The 23,541-nt window shown below is 39.3% G+C and overlaps 1 protein-coding gene and 1 long non-coding RNA gene across 3 annotated transcripts in view; one reads left to right on the top strand and one right to left on the bottom strand.

Moving 5' to 3' along the window:
• TIPARP (TCDD inducible poly(ADP-ribose) polymerase) overlaps positions 1-18,151 on the bottom strand; it is a 30,144-nt gene extending 11,993 nt beyond the window's left edge. Inside the window, exons 1-2 of the mRNA XM_029939997.1 lie at positions 17,916-18,151; positions 13,697-14,654 (exon numbers count right to left, since the gene is read on the bottom strand). Coding sequence (XP_029795857.1) covers positions 13,697-14,613 — 917 coding nt within the window. The 5' untranslated portion in view covers positions 14,614-14,654; positions 17,916-18,151. The remainder of the gene's footprint in view (positions 1-13,696; positions 14,655-17,915) is intronic.
• A 5,138-nt stretch (positions 18,152-23,289) lies between these two features.
• Positions 23,290-23,541, top strand: part of LOC115292090 — an 85,192-nt gene continuing 84,940 nt past the window's right edge. For both annotated transcript variants that reach the window (XR_003908795.1, XR_003908796.1), the window contains exon 1: positions 23,290-23,389. This is a non-coding gene — a long non-coding RNA (uncharacterized LOC115292090). The remainder of the gene's footprint in view (positions 23,390-23,541) is intronic.

A 23,541-nucleotide genomic window follows, 5' to 3' on the forward strand; every position in this document is an offset into this window, starting at 1 on the left:
GGGTCGTCGGTGCACGTTTTCTCCTCCAGCCCCCAGAGAAATGGCCTCTAGGTCACCATCCCAAGGTGACTCCCAAGGTGACTCTTACAATAATAACATGTTTCTCCCTCTTAACATAGTTTCTAGTATATAAACAGATTTTTCCCACTTTATCTCCCAGTAACTGTTTCCAATTAAGAGTTAAATCCTCAGTGTTTTAAGGAATTCTTAGAACAGGGCACCTGGGTAGCTAAGCCAGTTAAGCATCCAATTCTTGATTTCTGCTCAGGTCATGATCTCACGGTTGTGAGACAGACTCCCACACCTGGCTCTGTACTGAGAGCAGAGACTACTTGGAATTCTCTCTCCCTCTTCATTTACACCTCCCTGGTTTAGGCGCGCTCTCTCTCTCAAAATAAATAAATAAACTTAAAAAAAAAAACAGGAATTCTTAGAACAGCAGTTATTATGTTAATATGCATTATAAACAGCCAATGCTTTTTGCTGTTCAAGTACCAGATTTTATTCTGGACATCAGTCTAGCAATTTCTGTTTAAGCTTGTATTATTAAGACTTCATAGATAATGATTTGCATGAGAAAGACATCTAAAACTGCAGCCTTTCCCACATCCTCTGTGCATTTCAGTCCATTGGGCATTATGAAATTTCTATGACAAATCCTAATTTACTACAATCAACTGTTCTTTGGATTGATGTATCAAAGTACTGTTTTAGCTCTATTTGATTTTCAATATGCTTTTCTAGACTTTGCAGAGACAAAACAACAAATTTGAAAAACATTAAATTATCTTTTTATAAGATTAATTTTACCACCTGCTCTCCCTTAAACAGGGAATGCTTAAAAAATCCAAAGCCAAGAGTTTCTTTTCTCCTCCATCTGCATCAGTAGAAAATGCATGCAGTACAGATGCCAAATTTTCAACATACACCACTTTTCCTTATCAAACCATTGTTCCTATTATGAGAAAGCAGTTATGAGTCATGTATGTGTGATAATGGTAATGGTGGGCTGTATTAGGCAATACACAAAGAATTAAACAGATGTAGTTCCTGGCTTCCAGGGACTTCAAGAGAGAAATAGCTAACAAAACATAAAACCAAAGAGTCAGTACGTCTGTCTATCTAAACTTATCAGTGGCAAATATATCCTGGGAATGAGAGGACAAAGAGTAGGCATACAGCATTATGGGAGAGGAGGTTACTTGGGTCCAGGAATGGCAGCATTCATTACAGCATATAAGGTGGTTTACTGGTGCTCAGGAATGGAAAAAGGTCAGGAAAAATTAAGAGGCTTTAATGCACCAATCCAAGATAGTTTTCTCGAAGAGAAAGAATTTCAGGAACAGTTTAAATAATAGGAAATAATGCCAGTAAGGAACGTGCTGTGTGGAAAAATAAGAAAAGAGTTCTTCAAGCACTTTGCTTTTGGGAGAAAGAGTGGGGACAGGGAAGGACAGGAGCAGTGCAAATAGCTGGAAATGGAAATCTTTCAAACAGGAGTACATAACAAAGGAGGGAACGTGAACCAGGATATAATAGGCAATGTGAGAGACGTCAGGCCATGAACTAAGGAAGTAAGCCCAGAGTCTCAGAAGCTCAAATAAGAGTGCAAATTTAGAGTATTGAGCAGATGGTGATAAAGGGTCAAAGCAGTAAACACAGGATGCATGAATACTGAGCAAGAGAGACAATGCTAGAGATTCAGAAGTAGACAGAGGCTTTGTAAAAGCAGAGTGCAATAATCTGGTAGTTGAAAAGTCTATCTGGCCTAAGGGCATCCCCACAGAGCGACAGCCAGAATACAGTATGGGAGATAGCCACTGTGCAGGATTTACATTTGGCTAAATACGTCACGTGGCTAAATCAATCAGTACTGACTTACCCAAGATATAACCCTATCTAATGAATCAGAAACAAAAATCTTGTAAAAAGATTGATGATTTTTGCTACAATGGAAAGAATGAACTTGAACAGCTGAAATATTAACAATTCTGTTTTCACGTGCTTCACCAACAAACGCATCACACATACCAGTGTAAGAATCCAGATACAAAACTAATTTAAAATTCTGAAAAGAACACCCATTCTCATAATTTATATGCTTTATAAAATGTTTTCCTCCTACTCGAATATCTTGACATATCAATTAAGACAACATCCTCCAATATTTGTTATCTATGTATAGAGCACCAATACCCACACTAAGTCAGAAAGAATGTCCCATAATGAATGTATATTCTTCTATGTATATTTCAAATACAAAAAAAAAAAGTAAACAGGGCCTAGGATGTAAATGATAAACAGAGCTATAATAAAAATGAAAACTATTTTTTTAAAAAGTTCCTGAACAAAACAGAAATTAGTAAGAACATGCTGTTTGTTAGATAAATAGTTCTTGGGATTATGCATTTGGGAGCTCAGTAAAGAATATAACCGTTTTAGATAATTTCTCTGAATTTTATAAATTTACTTTAAATTGTTTGAAACCAAGAAAGAAATGTGACAAAAGCAAAAATATACTAGGTAGACACATTAGGTACGGGGGTATGTGCTGGGGATAAGACGAAAAAAGGTCAGTGTCAGTAAGGAGAGATACAAGCAAACCCACTGTACCACTGTGGAGCTCTGGGAACAATTCAGAGGCAGAGGGCCTACCTCTAGTTAGAGAAAAAAAAGGTCAGGAGAGGTGATCATGGTAGGTATTCTAGAGTAGATGAAATGAGAGCCAAGTCTGGCTGGCCATCAAGCAAGACAATGGGAGGCAAGACACCACATGCAGAGTGACTGACATGTATAAAAGCCAACCAAAGAAGGCACGAGAGACCCAAGAGGGTGCAGTACATATAGTTCATGTGGGAGGTCAGGGTTTATGTGTGTGTGAGGGGGATGATAAGAGATAAGGCTGGACTGGATTGGTTGGCTTGGGCTAGATAATGAAGAGCTTTGTATACTGGGTTAAGAGGTCAGGACTTGATTCTGTGGGCAGTAGGAATTAATGGTGGCTTTTTAACAAAGTTCAGACCTGCCTTTTAAAAAGCCACTGCAACAGTGGTGGTATGAAGCACTGATTTGTTTATCTTTGGTAGGGGAGAATGGGGAATGGTAAGGCAGAAGGGTGGAGACAGGCACTTACTTGCTAAATACTTATTAGCATGTTTATTATTAGTATTTCTTATTCTATGCTTAACCATCTGTAACTACTAGAACTGCATATGAGACAAATGATGATTGAGAACTGAGGAGGCAAGAAAAGGGATAATTTGAGAGGTATTTAATAGTTAGAATATAACTGCATAAAAGAGGATTACATGAGGCTGAAGGGAATGTAGAGTCTAGGATGTGCCCCATGTTTCTGATCTAGATGACATCAGGATAAGGTACCACTACGTGAGACAGGAATTGCAAGAGGTATAACACATTTAAGTGGGAAGATGATGCAAATAAAACATAGAATTCAGATTTTAGTAAAGGTCAATTAAATATGGGTTTTCTGGGCCTACTCAGTACAATTTTAATCAGATGGGTTAGATTTCCAAAACTTGGCTTCCATCCTTTAAGAGATAACTGGTTTCTACAAGGATAAACCCTATGATCCCAAATAACACTTGCCCTAATCAGTTAACTAGACTGAATTAATAGGTCCTCTGATTTTATTACTATGATTTAGAGTGAAAATTTCTCCTAAAACTAAGGGTCATAACAACATAAGGATAAAGATAAAATGAAGTATGAAGAGTATTTAGGCTCTTCTGCTACAGACTTGAGACAGGCATGACAGATGGGACATGTTTGCTGCTGCTAAAGATATTTTACAGGCAACAAAATATAGCTGGCTTTTGATACCTGGCTTTGATGTTTCCAGGACTCATTTAGCAATGCTGGAATATCTAGCAGCTTATATACCCCTTCAAATATGTTAGAAGGTGATGAGAATCAAAGCCATGGCATATATAATACCAATGTAATATGTGATAGTGTGTAGTTATTAAACTTCAGAGGACTATGTATTCTAACTTTATGCTCTGGAGATATAGTAAACTATCATTTATTCTGTTACTAACTAAAATTTTTGTTAACACTGACTGATAAATAACAGAGTTACTGAGGCAATAAAAATTACTTATAAATGCATACATACAAAGCAACATCTTTCAATATTTATCAGAGGTTAGAATTCTATACTTAACTTCTACACTTTAACATGGGTCTTGGTAACAACTGAACTTTCCCCCTTTATAGCCAGGAGTAGCAACAGACACAGACATACCTACAAATCAAAATTGGAAGTTCATATTATGATGCACAACACCCTCAGTAACTATGGGCAGGCTAAGAATCAAATACTGACAATTCAATCTGTCTACTTCTAAGGAGACCCTCACCTCACCAAGGCAGGATTGCGAGGCTTAGCTCACTCCGTAAAACAATTAACATCAAATTTGGATCATGGATTTATCTTACAGTTCTAAGTACCTCAAATGATTTTGAGGTAGGTTAAAGTATCCTCACTTTAAAATACAATAAGTTTCTGGGGGTGCCTGGGTGGCTCTGTTGGTTAAGCGTCCTAGCTTGGCTCAGGTCATGATCTCGCGGGTTTGTGAGCTTGAGCCCCACAATTGGGCGGTGCTGACAGCTCAGATCCTGGAGCCTGCTTTTGATTCTGTGTTCCCCTCTCTGCTCATACTCTGTCTGTCTCTCTTAAAAATAAAGAAATGTTTAAAAAAAAATAAAGAAAAAAGATACAGTGAGTTTCTGGGAATCAATTCTTAAAAAGGTGATCATTATAAAGCAAAATCCTGACTGTATGTGCTGCTCGCTTGTTATACCTTGAGATATCTTGGAAACAGGTGAAGGAGAAGGCAGCAAATTAGTGAGTGGATGCTGTCTAGAAACACAGTGATCTGTGTACTAAACCCCATGTCTGATTTACAAATTGTTAGACATCTACCTGTGGTCTTAAAGTCATTCTAGAAGTGAATACAGTGAAAGAAAAATAAGAAGATAAATAAGAGGAGAAAAAAGGAAGGCAGGTAGACTTCCTATATGAAAGAATACGGTTTTTAAGCTTTTGGAATTCTATATTCTCCGAAAGTATGTGGGTAACTAAACAAACACGTAACACAGTTTATTCTCAAAAGCCTTTGTACTAAGACACATTTGAGTCCACCTAAGTGTTTCCTAAACTCTTCAAAAATACCATACACCCCTCTGCCCTATGCAACCAATAAAAGCAAATTATAATATTCACTTAAGGAAAAGAACTTGCTAAATTTCGTTAAATTAAGCTTTTTGCTTGTTTGCTTTTAATTACATCAAAGGAAAGAACACAAAACAACTAAGATGTGGATAAGCCTAAAATCTTTCATAAATAAAAATTACACTTATGAGCTCAGAAGATCTCATCACTGTCTATTTCTAGAGGCATGGGATTAAATTTTGCACTCTGAAGACATCAGAAATGTCACACAGCCTTAACTTTTATCCAAGTTCAGTCACATGTCCTGAGGCTCCTAGAAGGTAACTTAAGTGAGAAATACTTGTCAACCATGGCCTGAAGAGGAAGTGAAACTTAATTTTAAGAACAGCTGGGATAGAAAGCACATAATAGATCTTTTTAATGTGTATCATATCTTATATTGCCTTAAATTATGGAGTTACAGTTTTTTATGAAGATGAGTAAATATCCCATTTGTTAAGTGACGTATTTTTAAAGCTGTGAAATTTCTATCTTACCTCTATCTTACCTGAAAGAGGGCTAAAATATATTTGTTTATGTAACTTTTCTACTTAATTACAAGATCAATTGTATGTAAATGCTAAAATTGCTTTAAAAATGCTTTCAAATAACCTCAAACAATTCAGAATTCATTTATATGTAAATGAATACTAATTATAAATAATTATCATAAAACATATCCTCTAATAACTACCAGTAAGATACAATCTATTAGCTTAATTTATTTACAGACCGATTTTGAAAATCACAAACTCCTTAAAAAAAGGTTTTTATTCAGAATTTTACTTTAGCCTTGTCTTTTGTTTCTAGTTAGTGCAGATAAGCTAACCGATAAATGAGCAAATTAAAAATATACACTTTGATGGCTTATTATGAGAACAGAGGAGCAATAAGTTCTCTCAAGACTAGAGATTTGAATGTATGCAAACTAACCATATAGAGAATTCATCACTTCCTGAGTTTTTTTAAAGCAAACTTCTCAAAGGAAAAAATAAAGACTTCCTACAGAAAACCTAGTAAGAGATACTTTTTTTATTGTCTAAGTTTCATAATCTATGATTACAAAACTGTTCAACAGGATCTTCAGTCAGTAACTATTTCAAGGGGAGAGGGATTCTACATAACCAAGTTTCTCTGATAGATTCAATTTTATCAACAAAGACAGCCTAAATTATTTTCTGATGTGTGGCAGCATTTGGACAATCGAAACGTCAGAAAGTAAGCAAACAAAGTTCCTTCTGTTTCACATATTCTACCCCCATTCAAGGATGTCTTTCTTTTATTGCCTCAGAAAGCAAATCTAGTATTTCTCCTGCGTTTATTTTTATTCTCTCAATGCCTGGAAATGAAAGGACGAAGCCAGGTGACAGTCAGAAACCAAAGACCAACCGCAACAGGAAATTATTTAGAGTATTTTGTACCATTTGCCCTCTCCACACCCTGATCAGCTGCAGGAGCTGTGAAGATCACAGGGTGCAGGCGAGATTCTGAAAGCACACACACTACTACAAGCAAAATCACCCTTGGGCCCCTACCCCTGCCCCTCCCCTGACTATTTAGTGCTGGTAAAAATTTCAAGCAAAGAAGGTCACCCAAACTCTATGGCTGCCTGTCAAATGAGAAGAGGCAATTTAAAAATATCTTAATCCAAAAAGAAAAAAAACTAACGTTAACAAAAAGAAATTCCTGTAAGTATGGCCTCAACATAGTTTCCAGTCATATGAGAAGTGCTATGTTCAGGTAAGACTATTCACAAACCCTTCCTTGTGCCCAGAAGCAAAAGTGCCCAAATAAAGGACATCCTAATTTACATAAAGAATACAAATTTCTTGAACTCTTTCTCAAATAACTTAGTCATGGGAGATTCTAATACACTCCTGACACATTTTGAGGCACACATACTGGCAAATCACTGGTTTCTGTAGAATGTGAAAGGGAACAGTCATTAGCATTCTCACTGTCATAAGAGCTTACCCTTGCATTGTGATGACCATGCAAAGGTTCTTTACTGGCCAAGTGGGTGTTACCAGTAAGTAAACAGCACATAGGAGAGAGAAAGATCAAGGAGACAGACACATTTTGTTGTGTGGACACAGCAAATAGAAATGCTTAGTTAACTCCCTTCTACATTTGTCTTAGCAACAGGTTAGGTCAGCAATAGGTTAGGTCAGCAAGGAAAATTTTAAGTTTCATGATTAGAAGTTTATTAATATCATCAACTTCTAAAATTTAACTTAGTCATCACAGAATTGGTTATAGTTAGCACAGGACTGCAATATTGTAATTTTGCACAAATCAAATATAAACCTTTATAAACTACCAAGTTGAATAAATGGAGTTTATTTTACATAAAATCCTTTTTTCCTACAGATTTCAGAAGGTATTTCAGAATTTACCCACTGCAGTTTCAAATTCCCCTATTAAAAAGGAATTTATATTAGAATTTTAAGGCTTTTTGTTCATGTCTCAGGGACTGGACTGGATTAGGTTTAAACTTACAGGGATTTTAAATTGAAGCAAGTCTGTGCACAATAATTTCTAGACTCTAGAAAGCAATACCATAGATAACCTATAAATATAAAAATCATTGATTTTGTTAAACTTCCTCATATCTAAAATGCACTTGTTGGGGCACCTGGGTGGCTCAGTCGGCTAAGCCTCTGACTTCAGCTCAGGTCAGATCTCACATTTGTGGGTTCGAGCCCCGCGTCAGGCTCTGTGCTGACAGCTAACTCAGAGCCTGGAGCTCCTTCCAGTTCTGTGCCTCCTTCTCTCTCTTCCCCTCCCCCTCCTATGCTCTGTCTCTCTCTGTATCAAGAATAAATAAAAACATTAAAAAATTTAAAAAAATAAAAAATAATAAAAAAAAATAAAATGCACTTGTTTGCTCCTAGAAATGGTGAACTTTAGAATAGAAGTATTTTATGCCTTTACACAATTTGTGTTTATGGTGTTCAGTTCAACCTAAGATCTTAAGCTATTACCTAAAAATGTCAAACCCAGAATGAAACGGAACATGGTTCAACCCTCAGCACTCTGGTGTCTTCCAAAGATACAAAATCACTCATATTCACTTCACTTTAGTTTAAAACACCCAGATATATTTTAAAAGAGAAATTCTGCTGTTTTTATGAAGGGAATTTCTTGCAAAACTTAACAGTATCCAATTACCAGAACCAGCCTTACAAAGTTGTGCCAGAATAATCAAGAATCCTCTTACAGCTCAAAATATGTTTTTTCCTCTGTAAAAATATACACCCGTACATAAGTTTTTCTTCCACAAAAAGGCAAGTGCCAACTCTCACACAAGACACTAGTAATTATTATAGGTTGCTGATCTAGGTTAAGAGGACCTCAGGTCCTAATTTAAGGGTGATCAAAATTATTACCATCAGATAAAGGATGTAGAATCTGGTGATCTCAAATCAAAGGAAAATAAAAGAGGTCATAGGAAAACAGTCATAATCTCAAATGGCTGGATTTTAGTAGCATTTCTTGAGTAGCCAAGTTTTATATGGCTCCGTACTGTATCATCCTTTAGAAAGAGTCCCCAAGTCCAATATAAAACTAAGGATCACTTGGATCAGAGATGCACAGATAAAATTTATAAACATACTTGCTTTATAGTAGAATGCAAATCCAGAATCTAGAAATCCTAGTGTAAAAGTAAGAAAGAGATGTACAGGAACATAGCAGAGTTAATCAAACTGCAGCTTTTGCATGTCCACATATGCAGAATGAAGTCTTAAATGTTGACTGAAGCATTAATTTTTCCCATTTATTAACAATAAAAAATAAAAGCTTTAGAGTCAATTCAAGAAAATGCATATTGTATCATGCCAGATAACCTTATAAGCTATTTTCTTCAACTGTCTGATTTGAAAGTTATATACCTTTGGCTTTAGCAAGGTTCATTTTCATTACCATAAATACTTCAGGAACAGATTGACCCCAACCTGAAGCCAGGTGACAGCTGCTTCAAAAAGTCTAATCTGCTTATTGACAAAAAACCAGAAAGGAAATAAATGGATGATTGCTATTGATTCCCATGATAGCTCTACACAGACCCAGTAACTTCTCTGGATTAGTATAGACAGAAGCCAATTAGTTTTATTTCATATGTAAATAGAGCATAAAGAGGTACAAAAAATAATTCATTGGATTGCTTTATCCTAAAGCAGAAGGCACACATTTTGAAAGTCACTTAAAACACAGTTCTTGCTTATGGAGCTCTCTCTTTCTCTTAGGCAGGAATTTTTAAAATAAATTCAAACTCATCCAGCTGTGTATATTCAAGAAATACCAAAAAGTCACAAGGCATAGTAAGTTTCAGCTGTTCTCCTCTCTCCAGTGTTATCAATAACACATAATGAGTTAGTTCCTATATCATCACAGCTGTGCAGGCCAGAGCTAACTTGGCTAATTTAACTATTCCACTACAGTTCAGTCAGGAGCTTGCTCTACTTTAGATACTCCATTTCTCAAGTCACATAAAAAAAAAATAGCAGCATATGCTCTCTATTATCATTAATATGCAATCCTCTCTGTCTTCTTCACAGAGTTCCCCTGAAATCATCTAATGGTATTGTCCCTTGGACAGATTAAAGAAAAACAAACGCAAAAAACTCCTAAGACCAATCAAAATCACTCAAAACTAACTATAACAACAGTCTAGGCTTAAACCATAAACTAGTAAAACTCCCTCTCATATCAATAAGCTTTAATTTCAAAAGAGGAGAAGACAACATTGGCCTCTGAGAAAAATTAACCATGGAGTCAGGGTCTGCAATTTTCTTCTTCACCCTCCCCCTTTCAGGAAATTCAGAATTAGAAATAACCATGGTCATATTTTCACATATAGATTACCTCCAAAATAAATTCTGCAGAGTGCCTTTTCTTTATGGGTGGTAATAACTAGAAGGCTATTCTGTATTCTGGCACTTTACAATGAATATAAAATGAAAAACAATGGTGATCTCAGTTGCTAAAGGGAGATTTGCACATCCTCCACAATTTCAATTATCCACAACAGTATTCCACACAGTTTGTAAAGCGCTTTCAAAATTGCTTAGTCCTGCCATTTAGTATCATTTTCTACTAAGGATGAATGCCTAAGCTGCAGAGACTGTTTTCTTAATCGAAAACACAACATTCAATGTTGTTTTCTTAACTGTGTATTTGGAATTTGGAAATTCTCCAAAGCCCATCCCGTGTGCAAAAGAAGCCTTGGCATCTAAATATGAAGAGTTCATACATACAACTACTTTCCCGTTGATGTCAGCAATAAACATCTAGAGATATATAAAAGCAGAGTGGAAAAGTGAAGTGGGATTGTATCATGATTTGGGATAAAGACAAAACTGGAAAAGAATAATTAATTAAAATAATTTCACTATAATAAAACAAACATTTACTATTGAAATCCTCTTCTAAAAATGTTTTTAGTATCTTGACTAAAGAGTTGGAAGAGACCTGTGAACTTATCTGGCTCAACGTCTTTTCCAATTTCATTCTTGAGAATAAAATAAATACTGCACATCTAGTTTGGATTAAGTTAGATGTTAAATACAATCCATTTGCAAAACAAAGAATTTCATCTCTAGTTTTGAAACTATCAACTATTGTCTCTGCTAGAGACCTAAAACTATGAACTTTTCCCAAGTTCCATACATACAATGAGGTATCATGGATATAGTATATAATAATGATCTACCAAGTCACATAAACTGCTGAAAATAAGTGGGATAAACAACTGCCATTCACTATTTCTGAATCTGAAGACTACTAGGCCAGACTTGGACATACACACAGCTGAACACACACTTCCTGGTTATGTGCAATCTGTACAGATAGACCAGCTTTACAGGCCTGACCACAGAGATTAATAGCTTTAGCCAAATAATGTGGTAACCATGTGAACCTGGGCTGCTCCAGCTTGTTTGTGAATCTCTCAGCAAGGCTCAACATGCCGTTATCTGCATCTTGTTGCCAGGAAACACAACATCGCTTCGGAATACAAGGAAAATCAGGTTGCAATGACCACAGGTCAACTTCCCAAAAGCCTAATTTTTGACACTTAGCTATCTACAATCTTCTATTTCTTACTGTTGTCTATGGAGAACTTCACTTTACTAGTAATGAACTGTTAATACTTTTTTGCTCTTTTTATCAGAGCAGGACCACTTACTATCATTAACAATGTAGCAGCAGCATTAGTAATCACAACAATTCACTCAAGTGTCAAACATTAGTTTTACTTCATTAAAACAGATTTGGAAATCAAGCACTCACTGCAACAACTTTATAAATTACCCAACAATGTATGCCTATGGCCTATAATAGCTTTGTCTAATTCTTCAGCCAAGTAATTTTACTAGGGAATAAAATACCTGATCTAAGAGTTCTTGGATATTCTGAGATCAAAATACCTGTCTTGCTTTGCTCATGGTAACAGAATGTTATGTGTTGGACAATAATCCTGCTAGTATCTTCCTGATCAATTCAAACAGATAGAAACTTAATGTACCAAGATGCTGAAGTACTCAGCAGACTGGAAATTTGCTTCATAAGACTGAAGTGGGAGGCCACCATTCTGCTGTTTTGCAATCTGGAGATGGAAGAATTACAGTGGCTTTGAGAGTATATAAAATTAATTACCCTTGACATGCCAATTAAAATTGCTAGCTCATGGGGCAACAGAGATTTTGGACAATACCTTATTAAAGAAGATTTTTAAGATAAAATGGGAAACATTTTTCTCTCTTCCAATGCTGGCTTTAAAAAAAAGTTAAATGTACTTTGCTTTATTACAGGAGCTAAAAATTTTGCTACCCAAGCAAGATAGAATCTTGAATACCTAATATTAATAAATATATTGTATTAATGTCTTGATTTTCCTGATCAGGAAGGCTACATTCTTGATATTATCTTACTTTTATCCCTAGGGGCTTCTCTATACTAATACCTTAAACTCAGGCCTTATATTGTTTCTCATCTTGTCCCATGCATCCCTTTTGAAACAACATGATGCAAAATTCTAGTCTCATGATAATTAAGTTGCTAAAAAGACACACAGATCAGTGTACTATACAACTTAAATAACGCAATATTAAAAAAAAAAAAAAAACACTTACCTAACACTAAAGGGGAACAAATTAAAAAACAAAACGAAACCAAACACCTGGTTTCTACAATACCAACAATGTCCTGGCATACATTAGAACACAGAAGATTAACATCAAGACTAACAAAATTAAACAACTTAGAAACAGTTTATTGACACCACTTGATTGTTGGCTCTCTAGACACTTGCGTTAGTGTCACCCAACTTATTTGTGAACAAAGATGATTCTTAAAGTTTTCTCTTGGACTTGTGGGTTAGGATACTCAGCATATTTTTCCTTTCTATGGGTCATGCCTCTCAGTACTGTATCAGACCATTCACTATCTGTGAAGCTGTCAGATTGCCCTTATTGTCTTCCAAGTCAGGTAGTACGGACAGATGTGTTCTCCTCTCATAGAATTTAATCCTTTCTCTTGGTCATAGACAAATAGCCATTAATATCACATACGTTAACTCCCATACCACAGGAGAAACAAATTTGAAATGTAAAGATTAATGCTTACTACACAGCCATTTTTATAGTAACAACTTCACACATAGCAACTACCATTTCCTTCTTCATTTTTATATTCAATTAAATAAAAACTAAGATGTGGAAATTTTAGTACCCTACCAGTGAATCCATACTAAAAGAACTGAATTATTTACATACATATCTTGCATACACTAACTTGAGAATAACTGTTTTTTATGTAAGCGATAAACATTAACATAAATTTTCCCTTCAACTTATTGTTCAGGTTTAAGAAAACAGCCTAAACTGAAAAAAAATTTTTATCTACAAGATAAATAGAATAAACTTAAAGGTAGAAAGCCTTAAGGAACTAAAAAAAGAAAGAAAATTAGCATGTTTGGGCGTGATTCAGAAGTTTGGGAAGAAACTCACAGAAAAACTGTACCATTCAAAAATGGAAAGAGGGACACAAATATTTCCAAAGATACTATTTTCCTTTAAAAAACCAGCAGCTACTCAACATGCAAAACTTTAAAATTAGATTAACCTAGGATTTTCTTTCAAAAGCAAGTTCTTTTGTGTGAGTAAAACAGTATCTGATTCAAAGCATTCAATGTATATGCAACTTCTCTGGCATACACATATTGTACAGCGTGTCATGCGGATTGTTCCAATGATAAAACCTTCATAGTCTGGTTAGGTAAGTACTATGCATTATATCAACATGAAAAATCAGGATAGCACACCACCAAAAGAATCACAGTCGAAAAAAGAATAAAACCTTTTAGATTACTATTGAAAGAAACCACCCTACTAAGCATTTAGCCTCTTGACCTTCTCTATAGGATTTAACAATAGCTTTAAAATAGTTATAAATACATACCCATACTTCATTCTCATTCTATCATTCTCTGGGTTACAGTAAAATCTTTCCAAGTGCTCCTGGGAATCAGTGGATACACTCTGCCACTTTTGAGTAGTTGTCCTCTTGATCTGCCAATGATATGGCAAGACCGTGTGGTGCTTCAAACAATCCCTGCCATAAATACAAGTGCCTTGCAAAAAGTCCATGCAAATTTCAATTCCATTCTCTTGGTGAGTGTGGTACTGTAGCTGGTTCACCAGTTCAAACACAAGGTCAAGGGAAGCCTCTTCACTTTTGTCCTGAAAGAGCTCGGTACTCAATTTATCACTGGTGTCCAAAATGTACTGGATTGTAAAATTGTTGTCCTGGAAACCCCCTGGAATGTAATCCATGACTTTGTCTATGCAGTCAGGACTAGCAGGAACATCACTTGAAACGGGGTGCAAAAGGTCAGTCTGGAAGTGCCCTGCTGTAGAATCTGCCACCGTCCCACTGATAGCTTCTGGTGGAAAGCTGTGATCCTGGATTGGAACCACCTGTTCTGGAGTATCAGTGGAAGGATGAGCTTCTGGTATTTGGCCCCCAACATTTGTCTCATCAGGAATCAGGACAGACATACTGTTTTCTGCTGCTGGACATGGCGGATTGATTTCCAGGGGTTTTTTCACTATAGGTTCATGTAAGCTGCTCTCATCTGCACTCTGGTTTCTAGATCTAAAAACGCCATCAAGTGAGCCAGATTCTAGCAAAGTATTTAAAATTGGCCGCAAAGACCTCAAGGTTCCGGTTCCCAATCTCTTCTGTTCCTTTTTCTTAAAACAAGTCTTTAATGGAGTGATCTTCTCAGAGAGTCTCATTTGGCATGAAAAATCATCAGAAGGAGAGGGAGGCTGCACTACACAGTCTGGCTCAGGTTCGGTGGTTTCCATTTCCATGATGTGGATTAGCTCCAATTGCTCCTCAGAGTCTAAAAATCCTACCAGGAAAGGAAAGAAGATGATCATTTACAAGCTGACAACAACTGGATCCCATTCATTCATCAAAATGTTTTGTTTTAGTCTGTGACTAGGTCCCTGAAGTCACTCCTCTTATACTGTATTTCATCTTTATGGGCCAATTTTAAATTTTAATGACAAATTAAGGTTCCAAAGCAGCTGAGGCTATTCAAAAGCCCACAGCAGGTAAAGGTAAAGAGACAGTATCTTCCAATAGACTCTTGACATCTATTTGTGGACAACATATGATTGGTAATTCTGCTGGTATATCAGTTTTTACTGTAAGTCTAGGGTAGGGTTGGGGGGTAAGGAGCAGAAATAAATGTGGCTAACTGATGACAACAGGGAAACCACATCTTCTCTGCTTTGTGGTTCTCTTCACACTTGTTTATCAACCTATCTCAAGAGGTAACAGAGACAGTTTCTTTGTAAAAAAAGAAAAAAAAGATTACCAAATGAAGGATAAACTTCAAAGTTAAATAGTGAGTGAATTTAAAGCAGGAGACTCTACTCAGGCAGGGGCTCTCAATTGAAATGTTATGTGGGAGAAAGCCAGGAGCATGTTGAAGCACTTCTAAGTTCCAATATATTCCTGAAGGATGTTAAAGGTTTACTTTTAAAATCCCCAAGACATTATCACTTTTGGAGAAGGAATACCAGTCACTTGTTTAGCTACATCAGCAGCAACCACTATGCTGTTTTCGAAACCAAACACAACTTCTTAATTCAGAAAGGGCCTCCTTGCCCTTGTCTTCAGAAATGACAAATATGACTTTTTCTGTTAAAGCAAATGAAGCCATATTATAGAAAAATAATGCAAGAATATGAAACACACACACCAAATGTCAGATTTTTAATGAACTACTGAAACCAGAAAGGTGCTCTCTTCAAAGAATCAGACCACTTGAAAAAAAACTAGAACTTAAAGTAAAAAGCAACGCAAGCTCTGTGAAATGACAAATAGTGTCTCCTCCTCCTTTACTTAGTACTGTAGGAAGTGGAAAAGAGCTGGTGATTCGCAATTAATCTCTCTTGGCCAACAGACTAAAAGAAAAAGAGGTAATTGATGCAAGGGTTCATGGCTTCATCAAATACTCATCCCAGGTGACCAGTACACGATGCCTAGCACAATGCACACAATAGGTGCTCCATAATATTTTTTAACTGAATTACTGAAGAAAAATCACCCATTAAATACCTAGTTCTGTTAGCCTTTATAACTCAACAATAACAAAATTATAAAACCGAGTCCCCAGGAAAAGGAATATTAAAGATCTAATTGGAAAGATTCATAAATCTAGGTGTAAAAAGTTCATAATGATCAAACTTGAAGAAATAAAATAAAGCACAGTACAGCTAACCCTTGAACAAGGTGGGGTGGGGGTGGGAGGAAGCCACGGTTCATGGACCCAACCCCTGGAAAAATCCGTCTGTAACTTTTTGACTCCCTCATACCTACCTACTAACTAAGCCTACTGTTAACCAATTAATAGACAGCCGATTACACAAATTTTGTGTTACATGTGTTATTATACTGTATTGTTACAAAAAAGTAAGCTAGAGAAAAGAAAAATGTTACTGTGAAAATCACAAAGAGAAAATACGTTCACACAGTAGTGTACAAAATCCACATACATATAGGTGAACCCGGAAAGTTCAAACCTGTTTCTTAGTGCTCAACTGTATATAACCAGGTGTTAGTGCACATGATAGTACAAAAGGAAACGACAGAAAAAAGATTGCAGTGTGAGCTGGCATTGTTAGGGAAAGCTTCACGAAGGAGGGGCTTAACATAAGACATAAATCAACTGGAAAGCGGCCAAGCCAGGCGTTATTATTCATCACTCGGTGCTCTTGCCTCAAGGCACAATTGGCACAGACTGTGGTATTCCCTCTCCACCACACTAAACCCGCCGGTGCCTTCCCGTGCGCGCGCGGGCGCGCCCGCCCGCACTCACACACATGCGCGCGCACACACACACACACACACACACACACACACACGCGCGCGCGCGCGCGCGCGCCACTCCTACCACATCCACGCAAGGCAAAACACTGAACCAATTTTATTTATAGAAGTGTACACCACGATAACTTTTCCGGTTATTGCCCTCCGTCAAACTCGGAAATAAAACCGAGGAAGAGGCAGAGAACTGAAGTGGCCGGAGTGGGGAAGTCACTAGAACCTAGTTCCTCAATTAGTTTGCATAGCAGAAAAATAAAGATCGGAAGGACAGTTCCTCCAGCAGGTCCCCCGCTGCAGGCGACCTACCACTCCACCCCTCACCTCGTGATGTCACTCCCCGCGGTGCGCGGCACCGAAGCCGCCCTGCAAACTCAGGACTGTCCCCCACCCCTCAGCCGCTGCGCGACACCCGGACGCCCGGAGCCCGGGTCCGAGAGACGCCTCCTGCCGGCCGCCGCGGTGTCCACAGCTCCGCCCCCGGGGCCGCGCCAACTCCGGGCAGCGCGACCGAGGCGCCGCCCGGCTCGGCCGCCAATTCCGGGCGTTCCCGAGCCTCGCACCCCCTCGCCTTCCCCGGGGCAGGCGCCGAAGCGCCCCCAAAGCCTCCCCGCGGCCTCGCCCCAACCAACGAGCCCTGCCCAGGCTTCCCCCCATCCCAGAAGCCCCTCACGGCGCCTTCCCCAGTTAATTTCTTCTTCGCCTCCTCAACCGACCGTCCTGAGAGGATCGTCCTGCGGGTCCCGGAGGCTCGCAGAAATGAGCCGAGAAGCGCTGGGGGAAAGCGGTCGGCGCTTCTCGGGGCGGCGGGCAGAAGGAGAGGACTAAGGTGCCTTCAAAGTTGATCTGAAACAGCCTGCAAACTTCTGGGCTGCAGCCGGGACGCGGGTCTGTCGGAAGGCTCCCCTCAGCTGCCGGGCCCTGCCCCTTGATCTGCGAAGTGTTTCTCCTCACTTCGCCTCACTGCGCTCAGGGTCCGCCCGGCGGGGGAGGCCGCGTAGACGCGCCCCCCGCCCACCCGGACTTGCGACCCTGACTAAGCCTTTCGGTGTCTTCCTCAGATTTATACACCTGCCCCAGGCCGTAAGTGACTAAAAGTGCAAACCAATCCCATCTCGGTTCTGACGGGATCCGAGGGAATTCGGTAGAAAAAGGCACAGTCTACATATCAATCACCCCTAGATCAGCGAGAGGCTGCGAAGCCGGAGCCCCGGTTGGCGCCCGCCATCCCAGCTAAGGTCTCTCGTCAGCCCCTCGGAGCCCACCCGGAGCCCTTCACCTGATCGCGCAGCCGGAGAGAGCGGACAGCAGCAGCCGAGACGCCTCAGCCGGCTGGCTGGCAGCGTCCGCAAAGGAGGATCGGCGCGCAGGGCAGGCTTAGGCGTCTACGGGTCGCAGGCCGGGGACGAGACAAGCAGCGCACGGGCCATTCCGACACCGGGAGTGCAGAAAGCCGAGACTGCACTCCCGATCCAGCTCGCTCGCCTGTCACCCCGAGCTCTGCTTTAAAGTGGCTTCCGGTCGCCTCCTCTCCGCTGCCCCGTCGCGGAGGCGGAGCTTGGGCAGAGGGGGAGAGGGGTGGGGCGAAAGGGCCGGGTGCTCAGTGGGTGCCGGCAAGGAGGCCCGCCCCGCGTGCGCGTGCGCGCTCGCTGGCCGGGAGGCGCGCGAAGTGTGCCTGCTGCGGTCGCGTGCTTCCGCGAGGGGGCGTGTCCTTCCGCGGGCCAGCTGGGTCCCGGAGGGTCGGAATCTACGCCTCGAGCGGTTGTGAGGAGGGTAAAGTGTGCGCCTTGTGGAGCATACTCTACCTGACTGCAGACCCATGAAGGGTCACTGTGTTCCGAGGAAACCCGAGCACCCGAGAGAGGATGTGAAACGGAATTAGCCGTTTCTTTACAGTTGGCTTTACTTGCCTCCTCCTAAGACGCCTCTTGCCCTTGACGCCGCTGGACCCCGAGGGGAGACAAACGGCTGCTACTGCCACGGTGGCCAGACGGGGTCGCCCGCCCCATACCTGACAGGCCGGCCCAACCGCGCACCCGGGCCAGCAGTTTACCAGACACGGTCTCGGGCACGCCTGTTTCTGAGGAAACGTAGGCAGCATAACAGAAGGGAAATCTAGCTTTGGTGTTTTGACAGTAAAAGCGCGTGTATGTACTTGAAAGCCCTTAAACACCGTAGTGAATATTCATTCAACAAATGTTTGTTGCGTGTCTGTTGTGTGTGTGCCTAGGATTAGGCTGCACACAGCCTTGATCAGCTCAGATGCCATGCCTGTCTTCACGGAACTTGCAGAGTACCTTGCACTCATCTATAATATATACACTGCATGTGAATTTGCTGTAGTTTCTGGATTGTAAGATGTCTTGGCGGTAAGCCTTTTCCTGTGTTGAACAGACCTTCAGTGGTAGAGGAAGAAACACTACATTCAATTCGTATAATCTCTACATATTGGAGAAGAAAGGCCCTTTTCTTTTCCTAAAAGTTAATTATGGATATATCCCCAACAGCTGGCAGAGAGAGAGAAGGGAACACAGCTTGCAACCCTGTGCTCTCTGCCTGAAATCTAAACTGACTGAATTCCATAACTTGGAGACTTTCTGGGTTGAAAAAGCCAATTATTATCTTACAAAACATGAAAGCCTATCAAAATATGAGCTAAGCAGCAGTAGTAATAGAAGTAATATTTTCAAGTTTTCTTAAACTACTCTATACCAGACTGGTTGACACACCAGCAAGGAATGGATTAAGGGTAGTACCTCCCCAGCAGGCTTATTTCTAATTCTGTTAAGTCATGGCCATTCAACTAAGGTAGGAATGATATGGACAGAATTCAGGGGCTAACAGGTAAAATAGAAGGCAAGTCTTTGCGTCATGCTTCCTAATGTGTCATTGGCCAAAGCAAGTCACGTGACCAAAACTCAGCCTCTGTGTAGAAGGGGCCCACAAGAGTCCACGAATACGGGAAAGTGTGGTTCTTTGGGGGGTGGTTGGGAGGTCACTCAGATTAAGGGCAGACCTCCTTAATCCAGGGATTCATAGTTAAAAGTTACTTCCAGAGTATAGCCCTTTGGAATTCCAATTTGAAGTCTTTCTTCCTCAGGCCCTGAATTCAAATCTTTCACCTTCCATTCCTTACCCACTTCCCCTGAGGCAGTTTAAATTCTAGCTAGTTCTCAGCCTTTACTACTTTCAGAACATCAATTGCCCCAAAGAGGAAAATGGCACCAGATTTCTGACTCACCACCACTCTTGGATCTAGGTTCCTCTCTTAAAGTTTTACTGCTCCAGAAGAGGCATTTTCCACAAGGGCTATCCCAAATGTGATCCCTGGAACATAATGGGATAATAAAGGTCCTCCTACAGAATGAAATCAGGAACTGACAGATTAAATGACCAAGGGCATAGATTTCTTGCTACCATTACCAACAGGATTGGTGATGTTCTATCAACCAGTGCTCGCTGTTTCCCATTTTCCCCTTTTCTGATGAGACTTTTACCACCATCCTGTACCTTGTCTATTCATCATTACTTTTTAGGAGTATGAGGCAAATAATTTTTCTTTAAAAGTTGATTCCCAGAGCATGAAGAGCCACACAGTGGGAGTATCCCATATCATTAGAACTTCTGGATCCTGGACTGTGATCTTATTACAATAACTGGATGAAACTTTGAGATTGTTTCTCTTAGAAGGGGATATGTATATTCCGTCTATGAGAAGGGGGTTAGCAGATACTAATGATTGCCCCTTCCCTATCAGAAAAAGCCTGATGCTTTAGGGGAAGTGGGGAGGGCTAACAATGTGCCTAGCCAAAAATCTCATTTTCCTGGATTTCATACACTTATGAGTGGCCATGGCATATAATTCTAGGCATATGGTGAAGATTTCTAGGAAAGTATTTCTTCCTTAACCCCTTCCATTTCTTTTCTTCTTCTTCTTATAGCATGACCTAAGGATGAAGATGGAGTCTCATGACAAAAATGAGAGTGAACATGATGTGGGAAATATGAAGATGGGATTCACAAGCTAAGGATTCTGGAGCAGAAAGGTAGGAATCTGAATCATTTATGACATCTTGACACTGCAGCAGCAGTCCTAGACTGGCTACCCTTGAACTCATTGTAACCCCGATTTGGTTAGGCTGTTGTCTGTTATATGTAGCTAAACATATTCTTAGCTAATACATAAACTATGATAAGTTACCTTTTTTTAATAATAGTTTATTGTCAAATTGGTTTCCATATAACACCCAGTGCTTCTCCTCACAAGTGCCCCCTCCATGATCATTACCCCCTTCCCCACTCCCCCTCCCTCTTCAGCCCTCGGTTTGTTTTCAGTCTTCAATAGTCTCTTACGATTTGTGTCCCTATCTCTCCCCAACTCTCTTTCCCCCTTCCCCTCCCTATGGTCCTTTGTTAGGTTTCTCCTGTTACCTTCTAACTAGTCTTTTTGCTTGGAAGCTCTACCAATTAGATAGCAACATGACCTTATGTCAGAAATATGAGCTGTCACAATGTAATACATTAACTCCTGTAACATTCCCTGCCAACTTCACAGGTATACTAAATTGTATGATTAAGAAATATGTTTAAAAAAAAAGAAATATGTTTATTAAAGAAAAAATAGAAAGTAGAGAGGAGACATAAGAATACCCATAGTTGAACTTTCTAAAGTCCTATTTTAACATTTTGCTATAGTTATGTTTGGTGTATTTTATTCAAAGGTTTTTTTTTTCTATCATTATTACATTATCATATGTTCATATTTTGTTTAACAGTATATTATAATTAGCTTTCCATGTTAACACAATCTTTTGAACAAATAGCCACTTAATATTCCATAACTATAGCAAGTTTTACTTTACTGGTTCCTTGTTATAGAACTTGGCAGTTCACTTTTTTTTAAATCATTTATTCAGTTAGTATCTACTACATTCAAGTCACTGGATAAAATATTGTAAGTAAACATACATGAATAAATGGCTTCTCTCAAATATTCTTCAAAACTAAAAAAGAAACCTATACATGCAACATATAGGGCATATGTAGGTATACACTTTCTATTTATATATGGCCCTATATATGGCTATAAGGCATTTAATTATTTTTAAATATATTTATAGGATTAAAACATTCTAATTCCTTTCTGTATATTCCTTTTATTACTGATTTCTGCTACTCTTGTCTACTGGATTTGCCTTGGCATGGCTGATCAGTTCAGTAGAGCATTTCCAATGAACAACTTATTCATGTAAAAATCAAGACTACTTACTTGAAATTTCAGGTGACCAAGACATCCCATTTTTTCCCTCCCATTTTATTAACATAATACATGCTGTAAAGTATAAGTAACAACATCTGTTGCTTTCTGTTTCCACAATTATTAGTAATAGTTAATTCCCTAACATCCTTCTGGTAGAAAGATAATCATTTCTGGTTACCACACCAAGAAGGAAACAGTGACTAATGTGACTCAGCACAGTGAAAGACCCGAGATTTGAAAACAGAGGCCTTAGCTCTTAGCAATGCTATACTGAGATTACGTGGAGAACACAACCAACTTGCATAAATGGCAGACTGACAATTCCTTATCTGTGAGTGCTAAGTCCAGGCTGTAATGTTTTCTGACTATGTATATAAAGACAACTTACTCTTTATTTAAATGAAATTCATATATGCATGTATCTCATATATTCAAAGTGAAAGAAAAGTCGAACTTCTTACCTAGGCAAAAGAATTACTATTTTTTTAAACATAAAATCTATTATTGAAAATTGTGTCCTGATGGTGTTATTAATGGGTCAACCCCTGTAACTTACCTAACTTCCCTTTGAGGGGGTGCTGCACTCTTGGTATTCTAGTGCAAGAAAAGTTTTGGCTGATATTTATTTACCTCAAGTGGGTTTTAAATATGGTGTTGATGGGGAAAGATTATAAAATGCTGCTAGAGAATGTGTCAGAGAAACTAAAGGTAGGGAATTTAAACAGCCTGAATTAAGGGTGAATTAATTCAAAGCTCAGAGATAGGTTGGTTTAGAGCCAGACATGAACATGCTATGATAAATGTGAACTTAAGATTCATATTTTCATAAAGTGATATAATATTCACCTGAAGGACTATTTCCAAGTTTTAAAAATATTTCTCCTTTGTAATCTCTTTCCTGAGACTCTCTTTTCTGCACCTCTACTGAGGCAGTAATGTACCTCTGTCTGGGAAAGGTGAGGATACAAGACCTAGCAGAAAATTAAGCATAAAATGTGAATAGCATGAGTTCTAAAATGTGTATGCCGGATCACAAACTATTCTGTTTATCTAAGATTTGCATTTGTCAACTGCCTAATCATCTGCTCGACTGTTCTTCTCACAGGATACATGGCAATCAAGTGGGCTCTTCAATCCCCTTCAAGTTTTGGACCTGTTGAGTAATTCCTACAGCACATAATCAAAGTGCTGTTTGATCTAACTGGTTTTGGGTCTGTATACAATGATTCCCTCAGAGGACTCCCCAGATGTTTTCCAGATCATTTGTTCAGTTGATTCAGTACAATTTATTGGGTGTGTGTGTGCCAGGCACTAGTTATGCAATGATGACTAAGATAGTCCCTATTTTCTGTCAGCCTCTTATAGTCAAGTCTGTTAACTGACCACACAGATGACCTGCAAAAGTCTGCTGCAGATTCTCCAGTCCTATCCCAGACCTCCTGGATCCAAATCTCAGAGGGCAAGGGATTCTGCACGTTGAAGATGTTCCCTAGGTAATGTTGCTTTACAAGTTCATAATCTTTTAAAACACTCGAGATAGTGGGAGATTAGGAGGGGAAGGAGACTTGGGGGGTGGAGGGAGGTAAGGCCAAATAGGAAAACAAATACACTGTGGTGTGGTAAATGCTAAAATAGAGGTATACAG

Source organism: Suricata suricatta, chromosome 5 (genome assembly GCF_006229205.1).
Source record: "Suricata suricatta isolate VVHF042 chromosome 5, meerkat_22Aug2017_6uvM2_HiC, whole genome shotgun sequence".
Lineage (NCBI taxonomy): Eukaryota > Metazoa > Chordata > Mammalia > Carnivora > Herpestidae > Suricata > Suricata suricatta.